This window comes from Phacochoerus africanus, chromosome 14, assembly GCF_016906955.1.
Source record: "Phacochoerus africanus isolate WHEZ1 chromosome 14, ROS_Pafr_v1, whole genome shotgun sequence".
Taxonomy (NCBI): domain Eukaryota; kingdom Metazoa; phylum Chordata; class Mammalia; order Artiodactyla; family Suidae; genus Phacochoerus; species Phacochoerus africanus.
Genome location: NC_062557.1, coordinates 60240238 through 60260537, shown reverse-complemented (window position 1 = coordinate 60260537; position 20300 = coordinate 60240238). Strand labels below are relative to the sequence as shown.

The window sequence follows — 20300 nt, the reverse complement described above, 5'->3', positions numbered from 1 at the left end:
CAGAGGTGGCACAGGCCACATGCAGCCAAATCAGTGGCATTGCCCAGAAGTTTCCCTGACCTGGTGGCGGGTCCAACCCTCTACAGCAAGAGCAGCTGTGGCCTTTTTTAAATAACCTTTTACCTTTTACTTTGAACCCTGGTAGGTTCCCATCAAGGCTGTGAAGACAGCAAGGGGTCCCCGTGAGCCTTGGGCCAGCCCCCGCTTCCTTGGGCAGAAGCCGTGCTGTCCTTCCGGGTCTGAGGACTGGGAGGGAGGCACGTCCAGGTCACGGCCACATAGCCGTGGCCCGAGCCATCCCAGAGGCTGTGACAACTCGGAGGGCAGCGTGGGGCCGGAGGCAGCTGCCCCCCCCCACCCCCCCAGCAGCAGCAGCAACACAAAGGGCTGCGTCCTGATGGAAACCCAACCCCATGGCAGAGCCGTGCTGGGAACAGTCTCTCCTCGCTGGGTACAGCCTGGCTCAAGATACCGTGTTCTGTGCTAATCACCCCCCGCGGGAACACTGCGGGGACCTGGGGGGTGCCTGTGGCTCTCTGTCCCCCAAGGATGGAGACAGAACAGCACGCTCCCTGCCGGCAGCGCTGTCTCCCCAGGGACCCCACGGCTCCCTGAGCAGCTGCTTTGCAGACACCCAGCCGGGACCCACCAGGGATTCCCGTGGCTCTTGGGCCACACGTCACGCACGAGCCGCCCCGCTGGCCTCCCCGCCCACCCCCACCCCGGCCGCACCGTCCTGTGACCCGGAGGCGCCAGGTCCAGCAGATCCGGGACGTGCCCTGCGAGCAGATAAGCTGGACAAGCACGTTTGCTTTAGGGCTGTTTACGGGGCAAAGTCTGAAACGAGATGCTCGGCCCCACTGAGCCCCGAGGGCGGGACAGGACGTCCACACGAGGCCAAAGGGTCAACCGTCTCCAGAGCCCACCGAGCCACTCGGAGGGGCAGCAAGGAGACCCTCTCCCCTGCACTGCCAGGCACTGCTCCTCCCCAAGCAGCAGCCTTCGCTTCGGCCGAGGAAAGGCTGTGGGAGCGGGAGGGGGTCAGGGAAGCTCCCGGGCGGAGCATGGCCCGGGGCCCGGGGCCCGGGGCCCAGGGAGGCATCCGCGAGGCCCTCTCACTGGCCACCTCTGGCCCGTCTCAAGCTGTGTCGGGCACAGGCACTGCCCACATCTGAACTTTGAGGGTCCTAACTGCAGCGGCTGCAATCGAGGGACCCGGCCGGGGGCGGGGCAGACGGCGGGGGCCCGGGGGGAGCTCGTGAGGTGACGAGGGCCAAGCAGCTGCTCTGAGGCCCCAGGCCGTGTAGGAACCGTGGCCCTCGCCCCAGGCGGAGGCTCACTGACCACCATCCTGCCCAGCAGGGAAGAGCAGGTAAGGGGCCGGTCGGGAGGCAGATGCGGGCAGGCGACGCGATGGCCGCCGGGGGGGTGGCCAGAGCCGCTGGACAAGCACAGGGCACCCCAAGGCCCCCAGGAGGCGGGGCCTGAGCAACGATAAAGCTTCCCTAACAACCGGCAGGTTCACTGGTGCAAAGCAGTTCCTCCCTGGAGGGGCTGGGAGAGCCCGCTCCGGGACTTGCTGTCAGACCTGCCTGCTGAGCTCCGCCCCTACCCCGGACATCGGAGGGTCTGGGGGCCCCGCCGGGCGGCCCTCCCCCCAGGGTGACCCTCCCCAGGGAAACGTGCTGGCCTCACAGCTCACGAGGGCGGAGGCCAGGCTGTCCTCGCTCTTTCTTTTTCATTATCCTGCTGCTGTTTTGACACAGACACCCAAGGTCTAAAATTAGAGCACTGGGTCTCACCCCTGACTTTCCGAGCTCCCCGTAGGGGGCGGGGGCCGGGGGGGGCACCGGCCGGGGAAGGTGTCAAATCCGCACTCAGGGAACAGGGCCTTCTGAACACACTGCTCCAACCCTGTGTGGCCAGAGGAGCCCCTGCCCGGCCACCAGGTCCCTTCGGGGTCCCAGCCCCCACACCACTTCCAGAAATTTAAGTGTGAAGGTGCCTGGAGGGCAGGGGTTAGAAAGGCTTCGAGTCCCCACGCGTCCTTGGGACCAAGCAGCCAGAGCTGCCCTCTGTGCGGGTCACATGCAGACCCGGGCCAGAGATCCGGGGTCAGGGCTCCAACAGCCCCCAGAGAGAGCACGCAGCCAGGCCCCCTCTCCCCCGGCAGCTGGGTGGCCTGGGGGCTGGGCTATGGGAAGGCAGGGAGCGGTGCCCCCTTCTCCTCACCCAGGATGGCCCGGATGGTCTCTGTGGTTGATTCTCCGGGTCCCTTGAAGGAACCAGAAGGGCACCGTGTGAGTCAGGGCTGTGGATTCCATACCCGTCACGCCCACAGGGCTCCCAGGAAGGGCCCTGCCCGGCTCCTCCCACCGAGTCAGCCTCGTGGAGGACCTCGGGCCGCAGCCCTGCAGCCAACAGAGCCGGAGCTTCTGCCCACGCCCCTACCTCATCCCTGGTGGCTTCTCAGGGGAAGCTCATGCAGGGGTTTGGCTGTTGGAAAAGGAGACGGCTTGGGGGACCCTTCACCTCCGCAACCGGCTGAGGTGCCAACTGGCCTCTGTCCTTCATGAGCAGCCTGACAATCCGTGGGACCAACACCTACGTACCCCCCCACCCCGCTGCAGCCGACCGCCACGGGCTTCCGAGGCACCGCCATGCATGTGAGCACAGCAAACGATGCAGCACCTCTTCCGGCAGGTTGGGTGCTGCCAGCAGGGTGCAGGCCTGGCCCAAGTTAGGCAGGCAAATGGAGCCTGTCCATGGCAGGACTGCATCACCGCCTGGGCAGCCTGGCCACAGGGAGTGGCCAGGGCGCCGGAGACAGGAGGCTCCAGGCAAGGTTCCGCCTGAACCTCGGGGCCCTGACTCCTGTGCCTGTTTTGCAGATGAGAAAACTGAGGCTCAGAGAAGCCAAAACTCCCACCCAGGTCCCAGCCAGGAGGTGACAGCAGCAACAGCCCAGGCTCGTGTGCTCAGAAGTGTATCCTGCCCAGGCCAGCTTCACTGGCTCCAGGGGCCACACGGCCCCAAAGCACCCATTCCAGGTGGCTGCCCCTTGCAGGGGCCACATGCATCCCCGCCTACAGGAAGGCCATGCTCGGTCATAATATTGACACAGGAGGGGCGGGGTTCACACCAGCCAGGACACCAGCACGGGTCACAGAACCAGGCTGCAGGGCTGGGCCCAGTGCTGTGAGGGGCCCTTCCTCCAGCAGGAAGGGCCCAGGTCCAGGCTGCCACTTAGGGCTGTGTCTGCACCAGGCAGGCCCTCAGGGGTAGGGTGGAGGGCGGGTGGTGCACAGAAGCCCCCACTGCCAGGCCAGCTCTGCTCTCAAGCCACCTCTCTGGACCGCAGTTGCTGCTTCTGGAAAACCTAGGGTTGACACCCCCACCCCCAGCTCACCCCACCCCACCCCTGCCCCAGGAACCTAGGCATCGAATCCCTTCAGTGGTGGTGGTGACAACGATGCCCCCGCCAGTTGTCGTCAAGAATGCCCTGCCCCAGCACCAGGGCCGTGCTGCCCCCTTGCCGCAGCGCAATGCACCGTCCACCAGAGGCCGGGAGAAACACAGGGTGGGGCCCCACACCCATCAGCTGGCTGACCTGGATGGGCCACCCACGCCCGGCCACCCCGCCCAAGACCCGCAGGGCAGCTCTGCCGGCACCATCTCAGAGCCCTTCCTCCTCCCGCACGCCCCGACGCTACAGGGCGCTCGTGTCCCCCATGGGGACAACTGAGGCCGAGCGCCTTTCCTGAGGCGACAGGGAAAGCCAGGCCGGGCAGTCAGACAGCCCACCCTTAGGGGTTCCCCAAGCTCGCCAAGGTCACCACCCTTCCCCGTGGCAACGTGGTGGGCGAGGTGGGGCTGCACGCAGGCGGGAGGGTCCCAGAGGCGGCGTGGACAGGCCCCTGGGGGACATAACTCAGACGTGCCTTCCGCGCAGGAACCCGTCTCACGGCTCAGGCCTTCCCAAGGCAGCCCTTCCTCTGTGGGCCCCAGGGGCTCCGAGCCGCCCTCAGCACAGACCCCGCCCGGCTGCTGGGGCCCCGGTAACCCAACCAGGTGCTCGGGGGCGGCCAGGCCGCGCACAGGCGGGAGGGGGGACCCCTGGACCGGCCTGAGTCCATGGGGCATTTCGTGGGTGTCCACAGGTGGCGGCCTCCTGCTGGGCAGAGCAAACCCGCTCTCCGCATCGCCTCCGTCCCACTTCCCGCCAAGCTCGCCGCCAGAACGCGGGACAGCCCAGGATTCTGGACGGAGAGGCGCAGGGCCTCCCGGGGAGAAGGGCCATTAAAAGGCGACCAAAACTTCACGAGCAGCTGAAACTGACGGTAACGGGTGCTTTCTCCAACGCCACCAAGCAATGAACACGGGTCCCCTGGGGGTGGCGTCAGCCCCACAAGAGGCCCCCGCCCCCGACCCGGTCGCAGGCCCAGGTCATCACCGGGCGGTACACCCGGGGCTGCGGGACCCTCCTCAGGTGGTGTGACCTTGCTGGAGGGGCTCGCAGAACTCAGAGCACAGGCCCCCCTGCAGCTCACCAGCCCATCAAAAGCATCCAACGGGGGAACAAGCAGGGGGACGAGACCGGGGACCCACAGCTCCGCGGGTGACGGCCCAGCTGGACGCTCCCAAAGCCTGGGGGTCTCCGCACGCAGGGATTGGATCCGGCCCCCCCCGCCTCCCCGGACAACCACAGCCCTTCGGGGTTTGAGGAAAGATACGCCCTTATCAGGAATCAAGCAGCCGAGCCCCGCAGCGCAGAGCCCCTGCCGGCTGCCCTGGGGGTCATGGGCCTAGAGCGGGTCTGGACAGCTTCCCACGCTGTTTTCCCATCTGGGCCGCAGGATAACCCCTGAAGGAGGGGAGCCCGTCCAGTCAGGGCGGCCGAGGAGCCAGGCCCTCCCCGCCGGCCCCTCTGCCTGCGGACCTGGCCCTGGACGGTGGGAGAACCTCACAGCGCTGCGGGCCCCCTCGCGGCCAGCTGGGGTCAGCCCAAATGTTGTGCTGCAATGGCCCTCACGGCACTGACACCCACCAGCACGGGCCCTGGCGACCTGGAGCGCCGACACCGTGCCCAGGTGCTGCACGGCCCCCCCAAGACCCACCCCCAGCACAGCCATCACCTCCTGTGCCTCAAAACCTCTCCCTGGCTGATGCCTGACTCCTGGAAGCGAGAAAGCAGCTACAGAAACGCTCCAAGGCGCACCCCCAGGCCGCGGGCCTTTTCTGGGCTGCGATGCTGGGACCAGCACTCGGCCAACAGCGCAGGAAGCGGCCGGAGAGAAAAGGCCCGGGCCTCTGTGCGAATGCACGAGCCCTCTGGACGCGCCTGCAACCAGGCAGCTCCCACGGCCCCCTCCTGGCCCAGGCATCCTGGACACTTTCACACCCTTGGGGAAAGCAGGTAAAGGCCATTCCTCCACACCTGAGCTGAGGCAGCGGGAGGCCCAGGTCAAAGGTAGCAGTAAAACGAGACAAAAACCCAAGCCTTGGAAGTCTTCGATGGAATCTTGGCTGCTCTCAAAAGACCAGGGATGGGCAAAGCCAACAACAGAGCCAGGCTGGTGAAAGGGCGGCACCCTTACCTGGCCCGCACCCACCCCCACTACAGCACACACCCCGCCCCAGGACACCCAGGGCTCACCCATGATGACACCAGGCTGGCCCTGCCCCTACCTCCCAGGCCCCCACCCTCGCAGGCCCCACCCCCAGGCACCTCCCTCACCCCAGGCCCTGCCCACAGCCCGCCCTCACCTCCTAGGCCCTTGGTTTTATCCCGGAGGTGAAACACAAACTCACAAGGAGGGAGTTTCCGAGGTGGCTCAGCGGTTAAGGAACTAGTACCCATAAAGATGTGGGTTTGACCCCTGGCCTTGCTCAGTGGGTTAAGCATCTGGCGTTGCCCTCGAGCTGTGGCGTAGGTTGCAGACACGGGTCGGATCCCTCATTGCTGTGGCTGTAGTTCTGATTAGACCCCTAGCCTGGGAACTTCCATGTGCTGCGGGTTCAGCCCTAAAAAGACCAAAAAAAAAAAAAAAACTCAAAAAGAACAGACCACAGACCTGCGGGTCGCGGAGGCAGGGAGGGAGCAAAGGCACGGGGCACGCGGAGATGGCACGAGGACGGCGGAGGTTAGACGCCAGAGCTCCAGGGGTCACAGCAGACGCCCCGCGAGGTGTGTGTGGGCCCAGGTCACGCATCTAGCCTCAAGGCCACAGGGTCAGCAAGACGGGGCCGGGAGGCCCGATCTGCTGGGAACACCACGGGAGGCCGGCGAGCCCACCTGCCTGCAGAGAACATTGCTGGTCCCGAAACTCAGCTCAGAGCTCAGTGGGGGTTTGCAGCCAAGCCCTTCGAGCCAGACAGGACCCAGGGCGTCAGACAGCCTGGTCTAAGCCCGGCCCAAGTGCCCTACACGCCCGTACACACGCGTGTGCCCCTCTCACACACCCCTCACTGCTGGACCTCCCTCAGGGACCAGCCGGCCTGGCCGCCACCTCATCCCCCAGCCCCGCTCCTCCAGAAGCCCAGCAGCACCTCAGACCCTGTGCAGCCCCCGAGCCTTGGCACCACGAGACCCCCTGTGGGCCCCGGCCTGATTCCTTAAGCGGAGCCCACGTCTGGACCGCAGTCAGATGGCTCCGGCTCTAGCCAGCCGTCCTCTCCCCCGGCTGCCCAGGGCCACCTGGGTCAGGCAGGTGGGCCAGCATTTCAGAGTCTGCCTGCAGGGCCTCCCCTCACAGAAACCAAGCCCTGGGGGTGAGCACAGGGCAGGCGGGCCTCCCTCAGGTGCTCAGTGATTCCCTGTAGGCAGGAGGGGCCTGAGCAGCCAGATGGGCAACCTTCAGGCCACAGAGCACAAGGGCACACAAGCTGGGGTTGGGGGGGAGCCCCCTGCCCTGCCCCCTGGCCTGGCCCACAGTGCCACCTACTGGCCTCGTCACTCAAGGGCCCACAGCCACCAGGGCAAAACACACCCCTGCCAGGGCGCCCCCAGACGGACGGGGGGCACCCCACTTCCTGGACAGGAGGAGCCGCCCTTGGGAGGCTCCCTGCAGATGGGGGTGGGGGTTCCCGAGGAGTCCTCGGGCTGAAGAGCAGGGGTGCGGGCGTGAGAGCTGGGCTGGCCCGGATGGGCGGAACCCTCCACGCAGAAGACACCAGCTGCCCGGAAGCCCCATGTCCACCTGCTGGCCATGCAGGCCTTCAATCGCGCCCCTCCCCGGGCGGAGGGTTGACCACACGGTCACGCTGGCTACCACCCTGGGCACTCGATCTGCGGGTGTGTCCCAATCCTCCTGGACATCGGTGACAAGCAAGCTGCCTCTGACGGCTGCGCCGCTGAAGCTCATGAACAGCTCTGTCCTCTGAACACGGGAGAGCTGGACAGGCCGGGGCGGCTCCTGCCTGTCTGTGCCCAGAGGCAAGTCCCTCTCTGCAGGGTCAGGACGGGCAAACGGTCACAGATGGAGGGGCCAGTACCGTCACGAGCCGCGTCCTGCTGACCACAGTCAGAGCGAAGCAGACGCAGGCCCCAGGCAGGGCGCCGTCCTGGCGCCCGGCAAGAGCTGTGTCCCCCCGGGGCACCTTCTCCTCCCCCAGCCCCACACGATGAAAAGGAGAGGGTGCAGCTGGAATCGGTCTCTGTCCACGCCTGACCTCAGAACCCGTGGAGCTTACCCGCCCACGCCCAGCAGCCCGAGTTCAGGGTCTTGACGTGGGAGGTGGCCGGGCTCAGCGGGGGAGTTGTCCTGTCCCCCTGAGGCAGAGGGGGTACGAAGACGCTGGCTTTGAAGATGGGGGGACGCGGCCAGGAGCCAAGGAAGGTGCTGCCACCGGAAGCTGGGCCAGGTCCCCTGGAGCTGGGGGCACCTGGATTTCAGCCCCGTGGTGCCGACTCCGGGTTCTGGCCTCCAGAGCCGGGTGGGACACGGTCCTGCTGTTCTAAACGCCCAGGGCGCGGCGATTCGCGACAGCAGCACAGGAAACCAGCGGAGCGCACGGCAAAGGCGGCGTGTCCAGCCCCGAAAGGAGCGCAGTCTGTCGGGAGGGACAGCGCCGACCACAGCCGCCTTGACGGGAGCGCCCCGCCCCCACCCTGCTGTCCCCAGATGAAGCGACGATGCAAACACGTCCTGTCCTGCCCGGGAGCAAGCGATCACCCACGACCGCTTCGGAACAGCGTGTGCTGACGGCGAGCCCGGCCCGAGCTCGCAGGGCGTCCTCCGCTCAGCGTCGGCAGGCGGGGCAGGAGCCTGGGGGCGCCCCTCCCCACCCCCCAGAGATGCCACACGGTGGACCGCAGGCCGCAGACCCCGAGGACTGCCCCACGTCTCGGCGGGGGAGGGGTGTCTCAGAAAGGATGCCGTGCTCCCCAGCAGGCCGGCCCCCCAGCCCCCCATCCTCCGCCCGGCTCTGCACCCACAGAGGACCTGGGTGCCGCCCTGCCCCCTGTTTCACTTCCTGTTGGCTCCCCCTTGCTCAGCACACCGCAGCCCAGGGGAGCCGACCAGGCTGGGCGGGGGGCGGGGAGTCCTAAGAAGGCAGCCTGGCTGTGTGGCAGGAGGGGAGCCAACCCCAACCAAGACCGCCCACCTCACTGCGACCCTGCCGGGCACCCGTGGGCAGCCCCACCAAAGCCCAGGGCTATCTGCCGATGCCAAGACGTGGTGGGACCCTCACGGTGAGGGGGGCCCCCGGCCAGCGTCCTCCAACTGGGTGCCGACCCCGACCGGGAAGCAGAGGCGGCGCTCCCACCAGAGACGGGGGAGGGGAGGGAAGAGGCGTCCAGCCGTCGGCGTTGGCATGAGGGCACTTACCACATTCCAGAAGAGTGGATTGAAAGCGATGGTGAGAACTGCAGCCACGAAGCGGGCATCAGAGGGGTCCACGTAGCCCAGCAACCTGGTCATAACGCAGAGGTCTGCCTGTGGGGACAGGGCCGGTGTCAGCGCGAGACCCGCCCGGCCCGGACACGGGGCCCAAGAGACAGCAGCCCCCAGAGCTCAGAAACAAAGTTACCCTCCGGGAACAGGCCGGGCGGCTCGGGCACAGCCAGGTCCAGCGAAGGTGACTCCGGTGTAATCCCACAAAAGCCAAGATCAAAGCCAAAACCCAACCGGCCGTGTCGTTCCCGTCGGAGGGCGGCCAGGCCCACGGCGGAAGCACCGCGAGGAGGCCTGTGACTGCGGGTGAGTGGCCAGCACACTGACAGGGCAGGGACCCCACCGCGGCCTGGGTCTGGGTTACAGGACCCTGCAGGCGTGTTCAGAGGCCCCAGAGGAGACCCGAGGGCCGACATCTGGGGGACACTGCTCAGCTCAGCCTCAAAGAGCCAGCAAGGCGCAGCCACGGCCTCCAGCCCCCTGCCAGACTGGTCCTGAGTGCTGGTGAGGGTCCCACCACCAGCATCCCCGCCCCTACACCTGCCCGAGAATTCACACTCGTGTGCAAAGCTGTCCCTCCTGGCACGCGTGCCTTGAAAAGACAGGAAACGGGGGTCTGCTACAGGAGCGGGGTTAGGCAGATGCGCCGTCCCCAAAGCAGCTCGACGACGGAATTTAAATACACTAGGCGTGTGTCCACTCGCCACATCCCACACATCCAACAGGCCAGGAAGGAAGCCGCAGAAGCCCAGCACCTGGCGTGTCTGCAGGAAACAACACCCGTCGCTTGGCACCGAGCGCCGCTCCTGTGTGCAGGGGATGGGCTCAAGCGTCCCGCGTACAGGGCCTGCTTCACCCCCGCCTCTGTGCCACGCACCCTCAGGCCGGGCACCATTTGCAGCCTCCATCCTCTCCAGGCTGGAGCCCACCCCGGTTGTGACAACCCAAACCAGCTCCAGACACGGCCCAGGTGTGCATGGGGACAGAACTGGGACGTCCACCTCTAAGGACAAGAGGAGGGAACAGCTGGACGCCTCCCAGGCTGTCCTTTCTTTAAAGAAGATGAGGTGCCTCCGACTCTCCGCACAGTGAGTCTTTGCTCACAGAGAGAATCGCATCACTCTTGGTATTTTCTTGCTCTTTTTAGAGCCTCGAGGCGCCTGACCGCAATTCAGAACCGAGTGGACATGGCCAGCAAGCTCGTGAAAAAATGCTCAGCATCCCTGATTATTAGAGACATGCCAATCAAAACCACCACGAGATAGCGCCTCACACCAGTCAGAATGGCCGTCATGAATAAGTCCACACCTAACAAATAGGTCTCCAGGGTGGAGAAAAGGGAGCCCTCCTGCACTGCTGGTGGGAATGGAAACTGGTACAGTCACTCTGGAGAACAGTCTGGAGATACCTTAGAAAATCATACACAGAACTACCACCTGACCCAGCAATGCCACTCCTGGGCACCTATCCAGACGAAACTTTCCTTGAAAAAGACACATGCACCCGCATGTTCCCTGCAGCTCTACTCACAAGAGCCAGGACACGGAATCAACCCAAATGGCCATCAACAGATGATTGGATTAGGAAGATGTGGTAATATACACACGATGGAATACTACTCAGCCATAAAAAAGAGCAAAACAATGCCATTTGCAGCAACATGGATGGAACTAGAGACTCTCATACTAGGTGAAATAAGTCAGAAAGAGAAAGACAAATACCACGTGACATCACTCACATCTGGAATCTAATATACGGCACAAAGGCACCTTTCCACAGAAAAGAAAATCGTAGAGAACAGACTTGTGGTTGCCAAGGGGGAAGGAGTGGGGTGGATTGGGAATTGGGGGTTAATGGATGCAGACTATTGCCTTTGGAATGGATGAGCAATGAGATCCTGCTGTGTAGCACCTAGGATGGAGCCTGACAATGTGAGAGAGGAATGTATACATGTATGTGTGACTGGGTCTAGTCACCTAGGATGGAGCCTGACAATGTGAGAGAGGAATGTATACATGTATGTGTGACTGGGTCACCATGCTGGACAGTAGAAAAAAAAAATAGTGTATTGGGGAAATAAAAAAAATACAAAGAAAAAAAACCCAACAAACCCTTAAGGGATAATTCTAGAGTAAGCAGAATTGTACATTTACAAATTGTTACTAAAACTGGGCTATGCTTTAGTAATAAATGCGCTTATGTGTGTCAGGCTTTCTATATTTTTTTCCTTTTCTTTTCCTCAAATATATGAGGAAATGCTACAACATGACCAAAAAAAAGAATCGAGTGGAAGGCAAGTCTAAGTCATCAGAGTTCTGGTCTTTCCCACGGTGTCCACTCTGCTGGGGTTTGGGGTTTCGTTTGTTTTGGGGATAGAGTTCAGGAGACGGTGCCCAGGTGGTCTGCCCCACAGGCCCCCGGCCCTGGGGTCCCTGCAAAGGGACGGCTACCCACGTGGCTCAGCCTGACCCCTGCCCGAGGTGGCCGCGGCAGATTCGGCAAGTCGCAGAGCACAGAGGATGCCTGGCCTGTGGGCCCCCGCTCCCGCTCAGCCTGCTCTCCCCAGAGGCAAAGCTTCACCTCTGCGGGGCCCAGGGCAGAGCTGGGGGACGGCAGCATGTGACAGAAGAAAGGCGCAGTTACATGAACGCTGGGCAAACGGGCCCAGGCACAGGACCGATGGACAGACACAAAGAAGAGCCCTCGGTGACCTCTGCGGAGAGTGAGGCTGGACGCAGGGCCTCGCCCCATGGACCACAGCCAAGGTCACCCTGTGTGCTCCCGCCAGCCTGTCTCCATCTGCGCCAGGTGGCACCTGCCCAGGCTCAGGCTACGGCCGGGAGAGTGGAGCCCCGAGGACGGACTGGCTGCCGGCCTGTGGGAGACCCGGGCCCATCCCCAAAACCTACAGAACGGGGGCGGATCCACCGAAATGATTAAAGCACCTCTGGCTGCTAAGCCCTATCCACTAATGAGAATGAGGGGTGACCGGCCTCCCACTTGGGTCCTACTCAGCCACCTGTGGAGCAGGCTGGGGTCCAGGACAGCCTCGCTGTGAAGGCAGGTGGCGGCCGGCTCCGTCTCACTGGTCCCCGCCCTTCCCCCTGGGCCATCTCAGCTCCCAGCTGAAACCTGCCTCGCCACCAGCCCCTCGCTCCTCTCAAGTCCAATCTGGCGGCCACCCCACGGTCCCCCGTGCGAAACTGCTCCAGGTGTCCACACCCCTCATGATGGAGCCAGTTTTCCGAGCTTCCTGCCCACCCTGCCCCCGCAGGTCCCCCTCACCCTCGCCAGCACTCACGGGCAGGCGGTGGTTTCCCCTCCATCCACCTCACCCGCCACCCTTCCTGCCACCCATCACCCACACGGCATTCAACGCCCTTTCAGAGGGCTTCTGAAATAAACCCTATCCCTCAAACTCCTATTCACTCCTCAAGACCCAGGGCCCCCTCCCTTGCATCCTTCGCGTACCTCAAGGACACACCACAAGTACGTGGTTACCTGTCCCTGTCTTCTAACTGTCCCTCCTCAGACAGGAGCCGCTCCCCATCTCCTCTTCTGCACAAAGACCAAACGTCTGAGGGCCAATGGGGGCCCTCGTGCCATCATCAGTGTCTGGGGGCCAGTGGGGGCCCTCGTGCCATCATCAGTGTCTGGGGGCCAGTGGGGGCCCTCGTGCCATCATCAGTGTCTGGGGGCCAGTGGGGGCCCTCGTGCCATCATCAGTGTCTGGGGGCCAGTGGGGGCCCTCGTGTCATCATCAGTGTCTGGGGGCCAGTGGGGGCCCTCGTGTCATCATCAGTGTCTGGGGGCCAGTGGGGGCCCTCGTGTCATCATCAGTGTCTGGGGGCCAGTGGGGGCCCTCGTGTCATCAAAACGTGCGGCTGAAGGTACATGTGGCTCCTGGCACCCTGATCCACTTGGGCTCCTGACCAAGGCGGGTGGCAGAGCACAGAGCAGGTGGCCGTGTGGGGTCCTGCAGGCAGCAGCCTGGAGGCCAGCAGGTCCCTCTGCTTCTGAGGCCAGCGACTCACCAGCTGTGCAGGCACTGAGCTTCAGGAGTATTTGTTTTTCCGGCGCCTTTTAGGCTGAGAGGTCAAGCACGTTCGCGAGCCCTGGCAGGAGCGGGGGTGGGGTGAAGGGGGTGGGGGGGGTGGGAGGCCCCTCAGTCTCTTAGAAACTGGGAGTGGGGTCCGCTCAAGGCAGCTCAGCCTCCCTGGTCAGGCCGGGGCCCCGGGTGTGCGGCCGGGGCGGCTGTGTGCCGGGAAGAGCCCCGGCGACGGAGTCCCACGGCCTGAGCCTCCCCGAATTCCAGCCCCTCACCACCTCCATAAACCACGCTTCCCGCCTGCGCCCCCTGCATTTGCCAGCACACAAAACATGCTTCCCATCTCTTGCGGACTTTTGCGACAATGACAGTTCTCTAGAATGTATACGGCCTCTCTGCAGACATGAGTTTCAGTGTCAGCCAGACTCCCTTTTAAGGAGCGTTCCAGCCAAGGGGTGGCTCCTGGGAACTGGAATTCTCCCGCCTCGGGGTGGGGGGCGGGCGCAGCCGGCGTGCGTCCCCGGGGAAGCCAAGGCCCCCAGCTGCCAGGGCACCAGGTGGCTGCGGCCTATACGTGCGGAGCAGAGAGGTAATCCCGTCCCGCAATCGTCTCACCAACCCTGTGAACCCAAGGTCGTCACCCTGGCGGCCCCCCGTGGTGGAGAGGCACACGGAGGTGGCCGGCGGATCACGGCCTCCCGCTCCCTCGCTTCTCACCAGGAGCCATGGGCTGCGGAGGGGCCTCTGCAGGGCGGGAACCCACAGCCCCGGGCCAACTGCACGTGCCCTGGGCTGTGGCTGCTGCCCTTGGGTGACCCTGGGGGGCAGGGCAGGAGGAGGGAGCCAGCAAGGGCATAGGACCTTCTGGGCTGGGGGTGGCCGTCCCTGCTCAGCTGGGGTCCAGGTGGCCCGGCCCCTCAGGAAAGAGAGTCAGCCAGGGAACTGGAGACTGCCTGGCGCTACTTCCCCAAAGGGTCCCGGGGGGAACACTGACCTCGCTTAAGCTCTCCACTCGGACCCCAAGCGCCCCGAGACCCTACTCCAGCGGGGTCTGCAGCTGAGCCCTTGCCATGCGCATCTGCTTCAGGTCCTCAGGCCTCGCCTCAGGCAATGGCCCCGAAGATGAGCACCCCTGTCTGCAGGGAGCTGAGTGAGCCAGGGGCCCCTCTGGATTCCAGATTCCACGTTCCAGATTCAGGCCTGGGGCCAGGCTAAGTCCTGAACCCTCCCGGGGAGGCCGGCAAACGAGCCGGGAGAAACACGCTCCTTCACCTTCAGCAGCGCAGGGACAAGGGGAAACGGAGGCACAGGAGGCTTAATCAGCAACCGTGGCTCAGGATGCCAGCAGCCAGATCTCCCAGTTAGGGCTGAACCGGTCAAAACTGGACCCTCGGCCCCCAGAGTCCGCCCCCCCCCCCATCCCGGGCCCCTGAGCCCTCGGTCGGCCTGTCAACCTGGAAGTATCACCTTGAGGGGATTTGTGTTGCCTGGAGAAGGGCCTGCGAGCAGGAAAGAATGACTAACAGGTCAGGTGTGGCCGAGGCCTGAAGGTCCTCTCCTCCTGGGGGCTGACCCCCAAAACCCACGGGAAAGGGGCCCCCACCCAACGCCCAGGAGAGCAGAGCAGGGGGACCTCAGTGCCCCCACCACCCTGCACACCTGTGGACACCTCCACTTTGGGGAGAGCCCCCCACCTTATTAAATTCCAAGGCCAGAGCCCCTCCGAGGCCCAGCGACAGAACAGGACAGGACAGGCGCTGCCGACTGCAGCCCGGGCACCGCACTCCCGAGGGGGCTCAGCTGCCGAGGCCCGCAGAGGCCACCACGCTGGGGGACTGGACGCTGCAGGCTCCTCGCCACAGCCAGGGCCACGTTGTGCCATCCAAACAAACAGCAGGGACCCAGGGAGTCAAAGTCGCATCGACCACAAGTGGGAGCCACGTAGCACTAACAGCAGCGGGCGGGGGCTGGGGGTGGCTCCGCAGAGGCCCCGCCACTCCCTGGACTCAGGACACATTTCCCTGGACCTTCGGGAGAGTGGTGTGCCTGGCACAGACCCGAGAAGGACTGGCCACCAAGAAGGTTTTTGGGGTTTTTTTTTGGGGGGGGGGCGAGGGTTGGTCTTTTTAGGGCCGCTCCCGCAGCACATGGAGGTTCCCGAGCTAGGAGTCAAATCGGAGCTGTAGCCGCCGGCCTACACCACAGCCCCAGCAACTCGGGATCCGAGCCGCGTCTGCGACCCACACCACAGCTCACGGCCACGCCAGATCCTTACCCCACTGAGCGAGGCCAGGGATCGAACCCGCGTCCTCATGGATCCTAGTCAGGTTGGTTTCTGCTGCGCCACGACGGGAACTCCCTTTTTTTGAAGTTTTGTACTAAGGCCGCCACGACCTCAAGGAGGGGGGGGCTCCAGGCTCAGAAGAGTCTGTGGGCTGGGTGCTCCCACCCTCGGGTGAGAGGACTGGCCAGGGATGGAGGCGACAGCAGAGGCGACCCTAGCAGGGGCAGAGGGCCCCCCACTGCGTCTCAATCCAAGTCCACAGACAGACCCCCGGGAAAGACGCGAGGAAACCAGACCCCCACTGGGAGGGAGCGCGAGCCAGCCCCGGAAAGGTCTGGAGGCAGAGTCGGCGGACAGAAAACCCAGCTTTCCCACAATGAACAGAACCGGCAGCTGTCCCCAAATCCGTGACATGCCCGGGACAATGTTGGCACTTCCCTCGTCACCTCAAGGAGCGTGCACGAGGCTGAGGGCTGTGTGCCCCCCTCCCACCAAAGTGTGCCCTTCCCGGGGGGCCTGTGAGCCCAAGACCCTTCTGCATTCACCCTCCGGGTCCCAGTAACCGGTGCTGGAGCCCGTTCCTCCAAGGACGCCTTCTGCGTGAGATGCTGGGAGCCAGCCGGCAGCGCCCTGGCCCAGGGCTGTGCAGGGGCCGCCCCATGCTGGCCTCGCCTGCCCCCCTCTGGCCTCGCCTGCCCCCCTCTGTCCTGTGCAAACCACGGTGGCAGCGCCTCCCTCCTGACCATCAGAGGATGAGGGGAGGGATGCGAGGCAGCTGTTTTGACTCTGCGGCTGAGTCTACCTGCAACCCTGGGAGGCATGCCCATTCCTCAGATTAAAAAACTGAGGCTCACACACGACAGCAATAGGCAGGTCCCTCTCAAGGTAGGCCGGTGGCTCCAGCTCCGATTCGACCTCTAGCCTGGGAACCTCCATATGCCGCGGGAGCGGCCCAAAGAAATAGCAAAGACAAAAAAAAAAAAAAAACTGAGGCTCACACACGACAGCAATAGGCAGGTCCCTCTCAAGTGCCCATAAGAGAAAGTTTAAAATTATGTATGTTCTTGGGAGTTCTCTTGTGGCTCAGCGGGCTTAAGGATCTGGCATTGTCACTGCTGCAGCACAGGTTCGATCCCTGGCCCAGGAACTTCTGCATGCCGCAGATGTGGCCAAAAAAGAGAAGAGGTCCCTTTGTGGCTCAGCGGTTAATGAGCCCGACTAGGATTCATGAGGATGCGGGTTCGATCCCTGGTCTCGCTCAGTGGGTTAAGCATCCATCGGCGTCGCCGTGAGCTGTGGTGTCGGTCGCAGATGCAGCTCCGATCTGGCGTGGCTGTGGCTGTGGTGGAGGCCAGCAGCTGTAGCTCCGATTGAACCCCTAGCCTGGGAACCTCCACATGCCATGGAAAAAAAAAAAAGTATGTAGTTCTTGAACCATAACCGACTCAAACTAGAAATCAATTACAGAAAAAGATATTTGTGAAAAAACAACACTTCCAAGTAATCCACAGGCCAAAGGAGTTTGAAGGAAAATTCTGAAATACTTTGAACTGAACGAAAATGAAAAAATGGAGCTAACAGTAAAGGCAAAGGTTGGGAGGAAAGTGTGGCTTATCTTCATGAAGAAAAAAGTCTCAGGTCAGTAATCGAAGCTTTGCCTTTTTGTGAAACCGGAGAACAGAGGAAAACGAACCCAAAGCAAGCAGAGAGAAACTGCGAAAGAGTAAAAATCAATCAAACTGAAAATGGAAAAATAAAGGGGAAAAAATCCAACCCAAAGTTTGTTCTTTGGGAAAACATAAAATCAATGAGCGCCTCACCACACCGTCCGAGGGAAAAGAGAGAGGCGACAAAGTGCCAGGAAGAGGAGAGGCCTCCGGCCGACCCGCTGCCTCCCAGACACCACCGTCAGGAGGCAGCGCCGAGAACGAGCCGACCCCCCGGGCCCACAGCTCAGAGGAAACCGCCCAGGCCTGGAGAGGCAGCCACCAAAACTCACTCGAGAGGACGCACGGTCCACGGAGTTCCCGTCGTGGCTCAGCAGTTAACAAACCCAGCTGACACCCATGAGGATGCAGGTTCGATCCCGGGCCTCGCTCAGTGGGTGACCAATCCAGCGTGGCCGCGAGCTGGGGTGTCGGTCGAAGATGCGGCTCGGATCCCATGTTGCTGCGGCTGTGGTGGAGGCCGGCGGCTACAGCTCTGATTCAACCCCTCGCCCGGGAACCTCCCTATGCCACAGGTGCGGCCGGAAAAAGACAAAAAAAAAAAATGACAGCAAATCAAATCCGGCAAGATGCGCAAGGGGACCAAGTGGGGGTCACCCCAGGAAGACAGGGCTGGTTTGACAGGTCAACATAACACCCTACTGCCAGCCAGAGGAGGAAAAGCCCCGCGACCACACGACAGAGGCAGAAGAAACTGAGGTTCAGCAAGTTCACGTGATTTGCCCCAGTCTGGACTCTAACCCCAAACACTGAAGACAAGACTTGCGTCCTTGAGGGAGTTCCCACTGGAGCACAGCAGGTTAATGACCTCGCATTGCTGCACCTGCAGCTCTGATGCCATCCCTTGCCCAGAAACGTCCACATGCTGCAGGCGCAGCCCAAGAGAGGAAAAAAAATTGTGTCCTAGAGAATAAGTCACCCAATGAAATGGCCTGACGTTTATATTAACTCACGTGCAAACACCAAGAGTTTTAAAAACTTCTGTTGGTTTCCTTGTGGCGCAGCAGACGAAGGATCCAGTATGGCCACTGCAACGGCTTGGGCGCTGCAGCAGCACAGGCTCAGTCCCTGGCCTGGGATTCCACACGCCACAGATGCAGCCAAAAAAAAGAACTGCTCGTGCAGACCCATCTCTCCCGGGCCCTGAGATTGGCCTCCGGTGGTTTCCTCCCAAATGGCCGCCAAGTTCAAGCACCCTGCCCCCCAGCAGGAGGACAGCAGGGCAGGAGGGCCCTGGTCGGGGGCTCCTCGCCCAGCAGGGACATTTAAGCTAAAAACAAAACCAGCTTCTCTCCCAGCTGCAGTGGGCCCAGAAGCTGGTGAAGGGCACCGGGCCCACGCTACACGTCAGCACACGTGTGGCTGCTGGACAGGTGGTGCCACGTGACAAAATGACATTTTACATATTGGGGTAAATAAAACACACTGTTAAAAGTAACTTCACCTGGAGTTCCCCTCGTGACGCAGTGGAAATGAATCCGACTGGGAACCATGAGGTTGCGGGTTCGATCCCTGGCCAGGCTCCGTGGGTTAAGGATCTGGCGTTGCTGTGAGCTGTGGTGTAGGTCACAGACACGGCTCAGATCGAGCGTGGCTGGGGCTGTGGTGTAGGCCAGCAGCTACAGCTCCAATTCAACCCCTAGCCTGGGAACCTCCACGTACCGTGGGTGTGGCCCTAAAATGACAAAAAAAAAAGTAACTTCGCCAATTTCTTTTGTTTGTTTTTGGCCACAGCATGTTGAAGTTCCTGGGCCAGGATTCAAACCAGCGACACAGCAGCAACCTGAGCCGAGGCAGTGACCATATCGGAGCCTTAACCTGCTTAGCCACCAGGGAACTCCTTGACTTCCTATTTTTAAACCGCGGCCAGTAAAGGAAGTTCTAAACGGGACCGGTTACTCCCCATCACACAGACAGCGCTGGGCCGGCCCGGCGGTCCTCCGGCTCAGGCGCCTGGGGGTGGGGTGGGGGGGAGAAAGCTTCCCGCTCAGTCAGGCTGGGAAGGACAGCTTTCAAACCCAGAGACCGCGCCTGAGGAGGAAGGAGAGCTGCCACGTACACCCCAGAGCACTGGATGTTGTTGGCAACAAGAAGCTTAACTGTACCCACGAGGGCAGCAAGGAAAAATGGAATGTTAGCTGGGGTCACCCTGACCTGTCCCCCAGCAGGATGCCAGCCCTCTCCAAGTGCACAGCCACCCCACCCCACCCCACCCCGGGCAGGGGTGGAGGCGAAGGGAGAAAGAAAGCAAAGGCCTCCCCCACACCCAAGAAATGTCCCCTGGCCCCAGCCACGCCCACCCCCACCTTTCAGCTCCAGAGCACAGGCCTCCTTCAGATCGGAGGGCAGGACCCCAACCCTGCAGCTGGGCCCACCCCCAGTGAACAGGGACCCCTCCCCCAGGCAGGAACGCCGAGGGTCCCCTTTGCCATCCTAAGCGCCCTTCAGCTGAGACCTGCTGTGGCTCCTGTCACCAACCCCGCGCGGCCAGAGAGCTAATGGCCATTTACGTGTAGGAGCTAAGGCTCAATGGTTGGGGCGGATGGATCCCTGGCGCCGGGCCCACACCCGCCAGGCGGCCGCCTCTGAAGGCGGCTGAGCTGGGCGCTGTGCCCCAGCGCCCTCTGAGTTCCACCTCAGCAGCTCACTGAAATAACGCCCTCTTCCTCTCTCTGTCCCGCCTGTGCCCCGGGACAGGCCTGCACTCTGGACAGATGCGAGGCTTCACCTGGTTCTCCAACAAATACCCCCCTTCGAGGCTTTGCTCTGCTGCTCCCCACCCCCACCCCGCACCTTCCCAATCGGATCAGATCTCAGAGAAGAGGCCCCTGCTCAGAAGGGGAACCGGCGTATCCGGATCTCAATCCCGCCTCCCCACCAGCTACTCCCGAAAACTCGAACCAGCGTTATCTCCAACAGAATTTTGTTTCCAGGCTCCCTGGAGTGAGAGGCCAGTGAGAGCCCACCTCCAACACTGAAATGGACGAAGAATGTCACCTGCCCATTCCAGAAAACAAAGAATGTCGCCCCCATCCAGCCACGTGGCCCGAGGGGACTCAGAACGGAGGAAAAACTGGACACTGGCCCTCGACAGTTAAGATGCAAATCTAAGCAATAATTTCAGGGAGCCCAGGCTCTTGCATTTTCCTATGCAAAGAAAAGCGCTCAAATCGTGAGTGAGGTGTCTGGTTTTTTGTGTGCTTAGCAGTCATCTTTTTTTTCTTTATGCAGCAGCTCCTATGGCACCTGGAAGTTCCCAGGCTAGGGGTCTAATCTCAGACGCAGCTGCTGGCCTACCGCACAACCACAGCAATGTGTGATGGAGCCACACCCGCGACCTATGC

At 62.5% G+C, this 20300-nt stretch overlaps 1 protein-coding gene and 1 long non-coding RNA gene across 7 annotated transcripts in view; one reads left to right on the top strand and one right to left on the bottom strand.

Annotated features, from left to right (window-relative positions):
• PEMT (phosphatidylethanolamine N-methyltransferase) overlaps positions 1-20300 on the bottom strand; it is a 39511-nt gene that overhangs the window by 17977 nt on the left and 1234 nt on the right. For 3 of the 6 annotated variants that reach the window (XM_047757095.1, XM_047757093.1, XM_047757096.1), the window contains exon 2: positions 8832-8939. In XM_047757095.1, the coding sequence (XP_047613051.1) occupies positions 8832-8924 (93 nt within the window). In that variant the 5' untranslated portion in view covers positions 8925-8939. Of the gene's footprint in view, positions 1-8831; positions 8940-20300 lie in introns of those variants that run through there. The other 3 variants (XM_047757097.1, XM_047757094.1, XM_047757092.1) reach the window with 2 other exon arrangements.
• Positions 752-5498, top strand: LOC125114057 (uncharacterized). Its single transcript, XR_007131683.1, has 2 exons — positions 752-1372; positions 4161-5498. It is a non-coding gene; the product is annotated as an uncharacterized LOC125114057 (long non-coding RNA).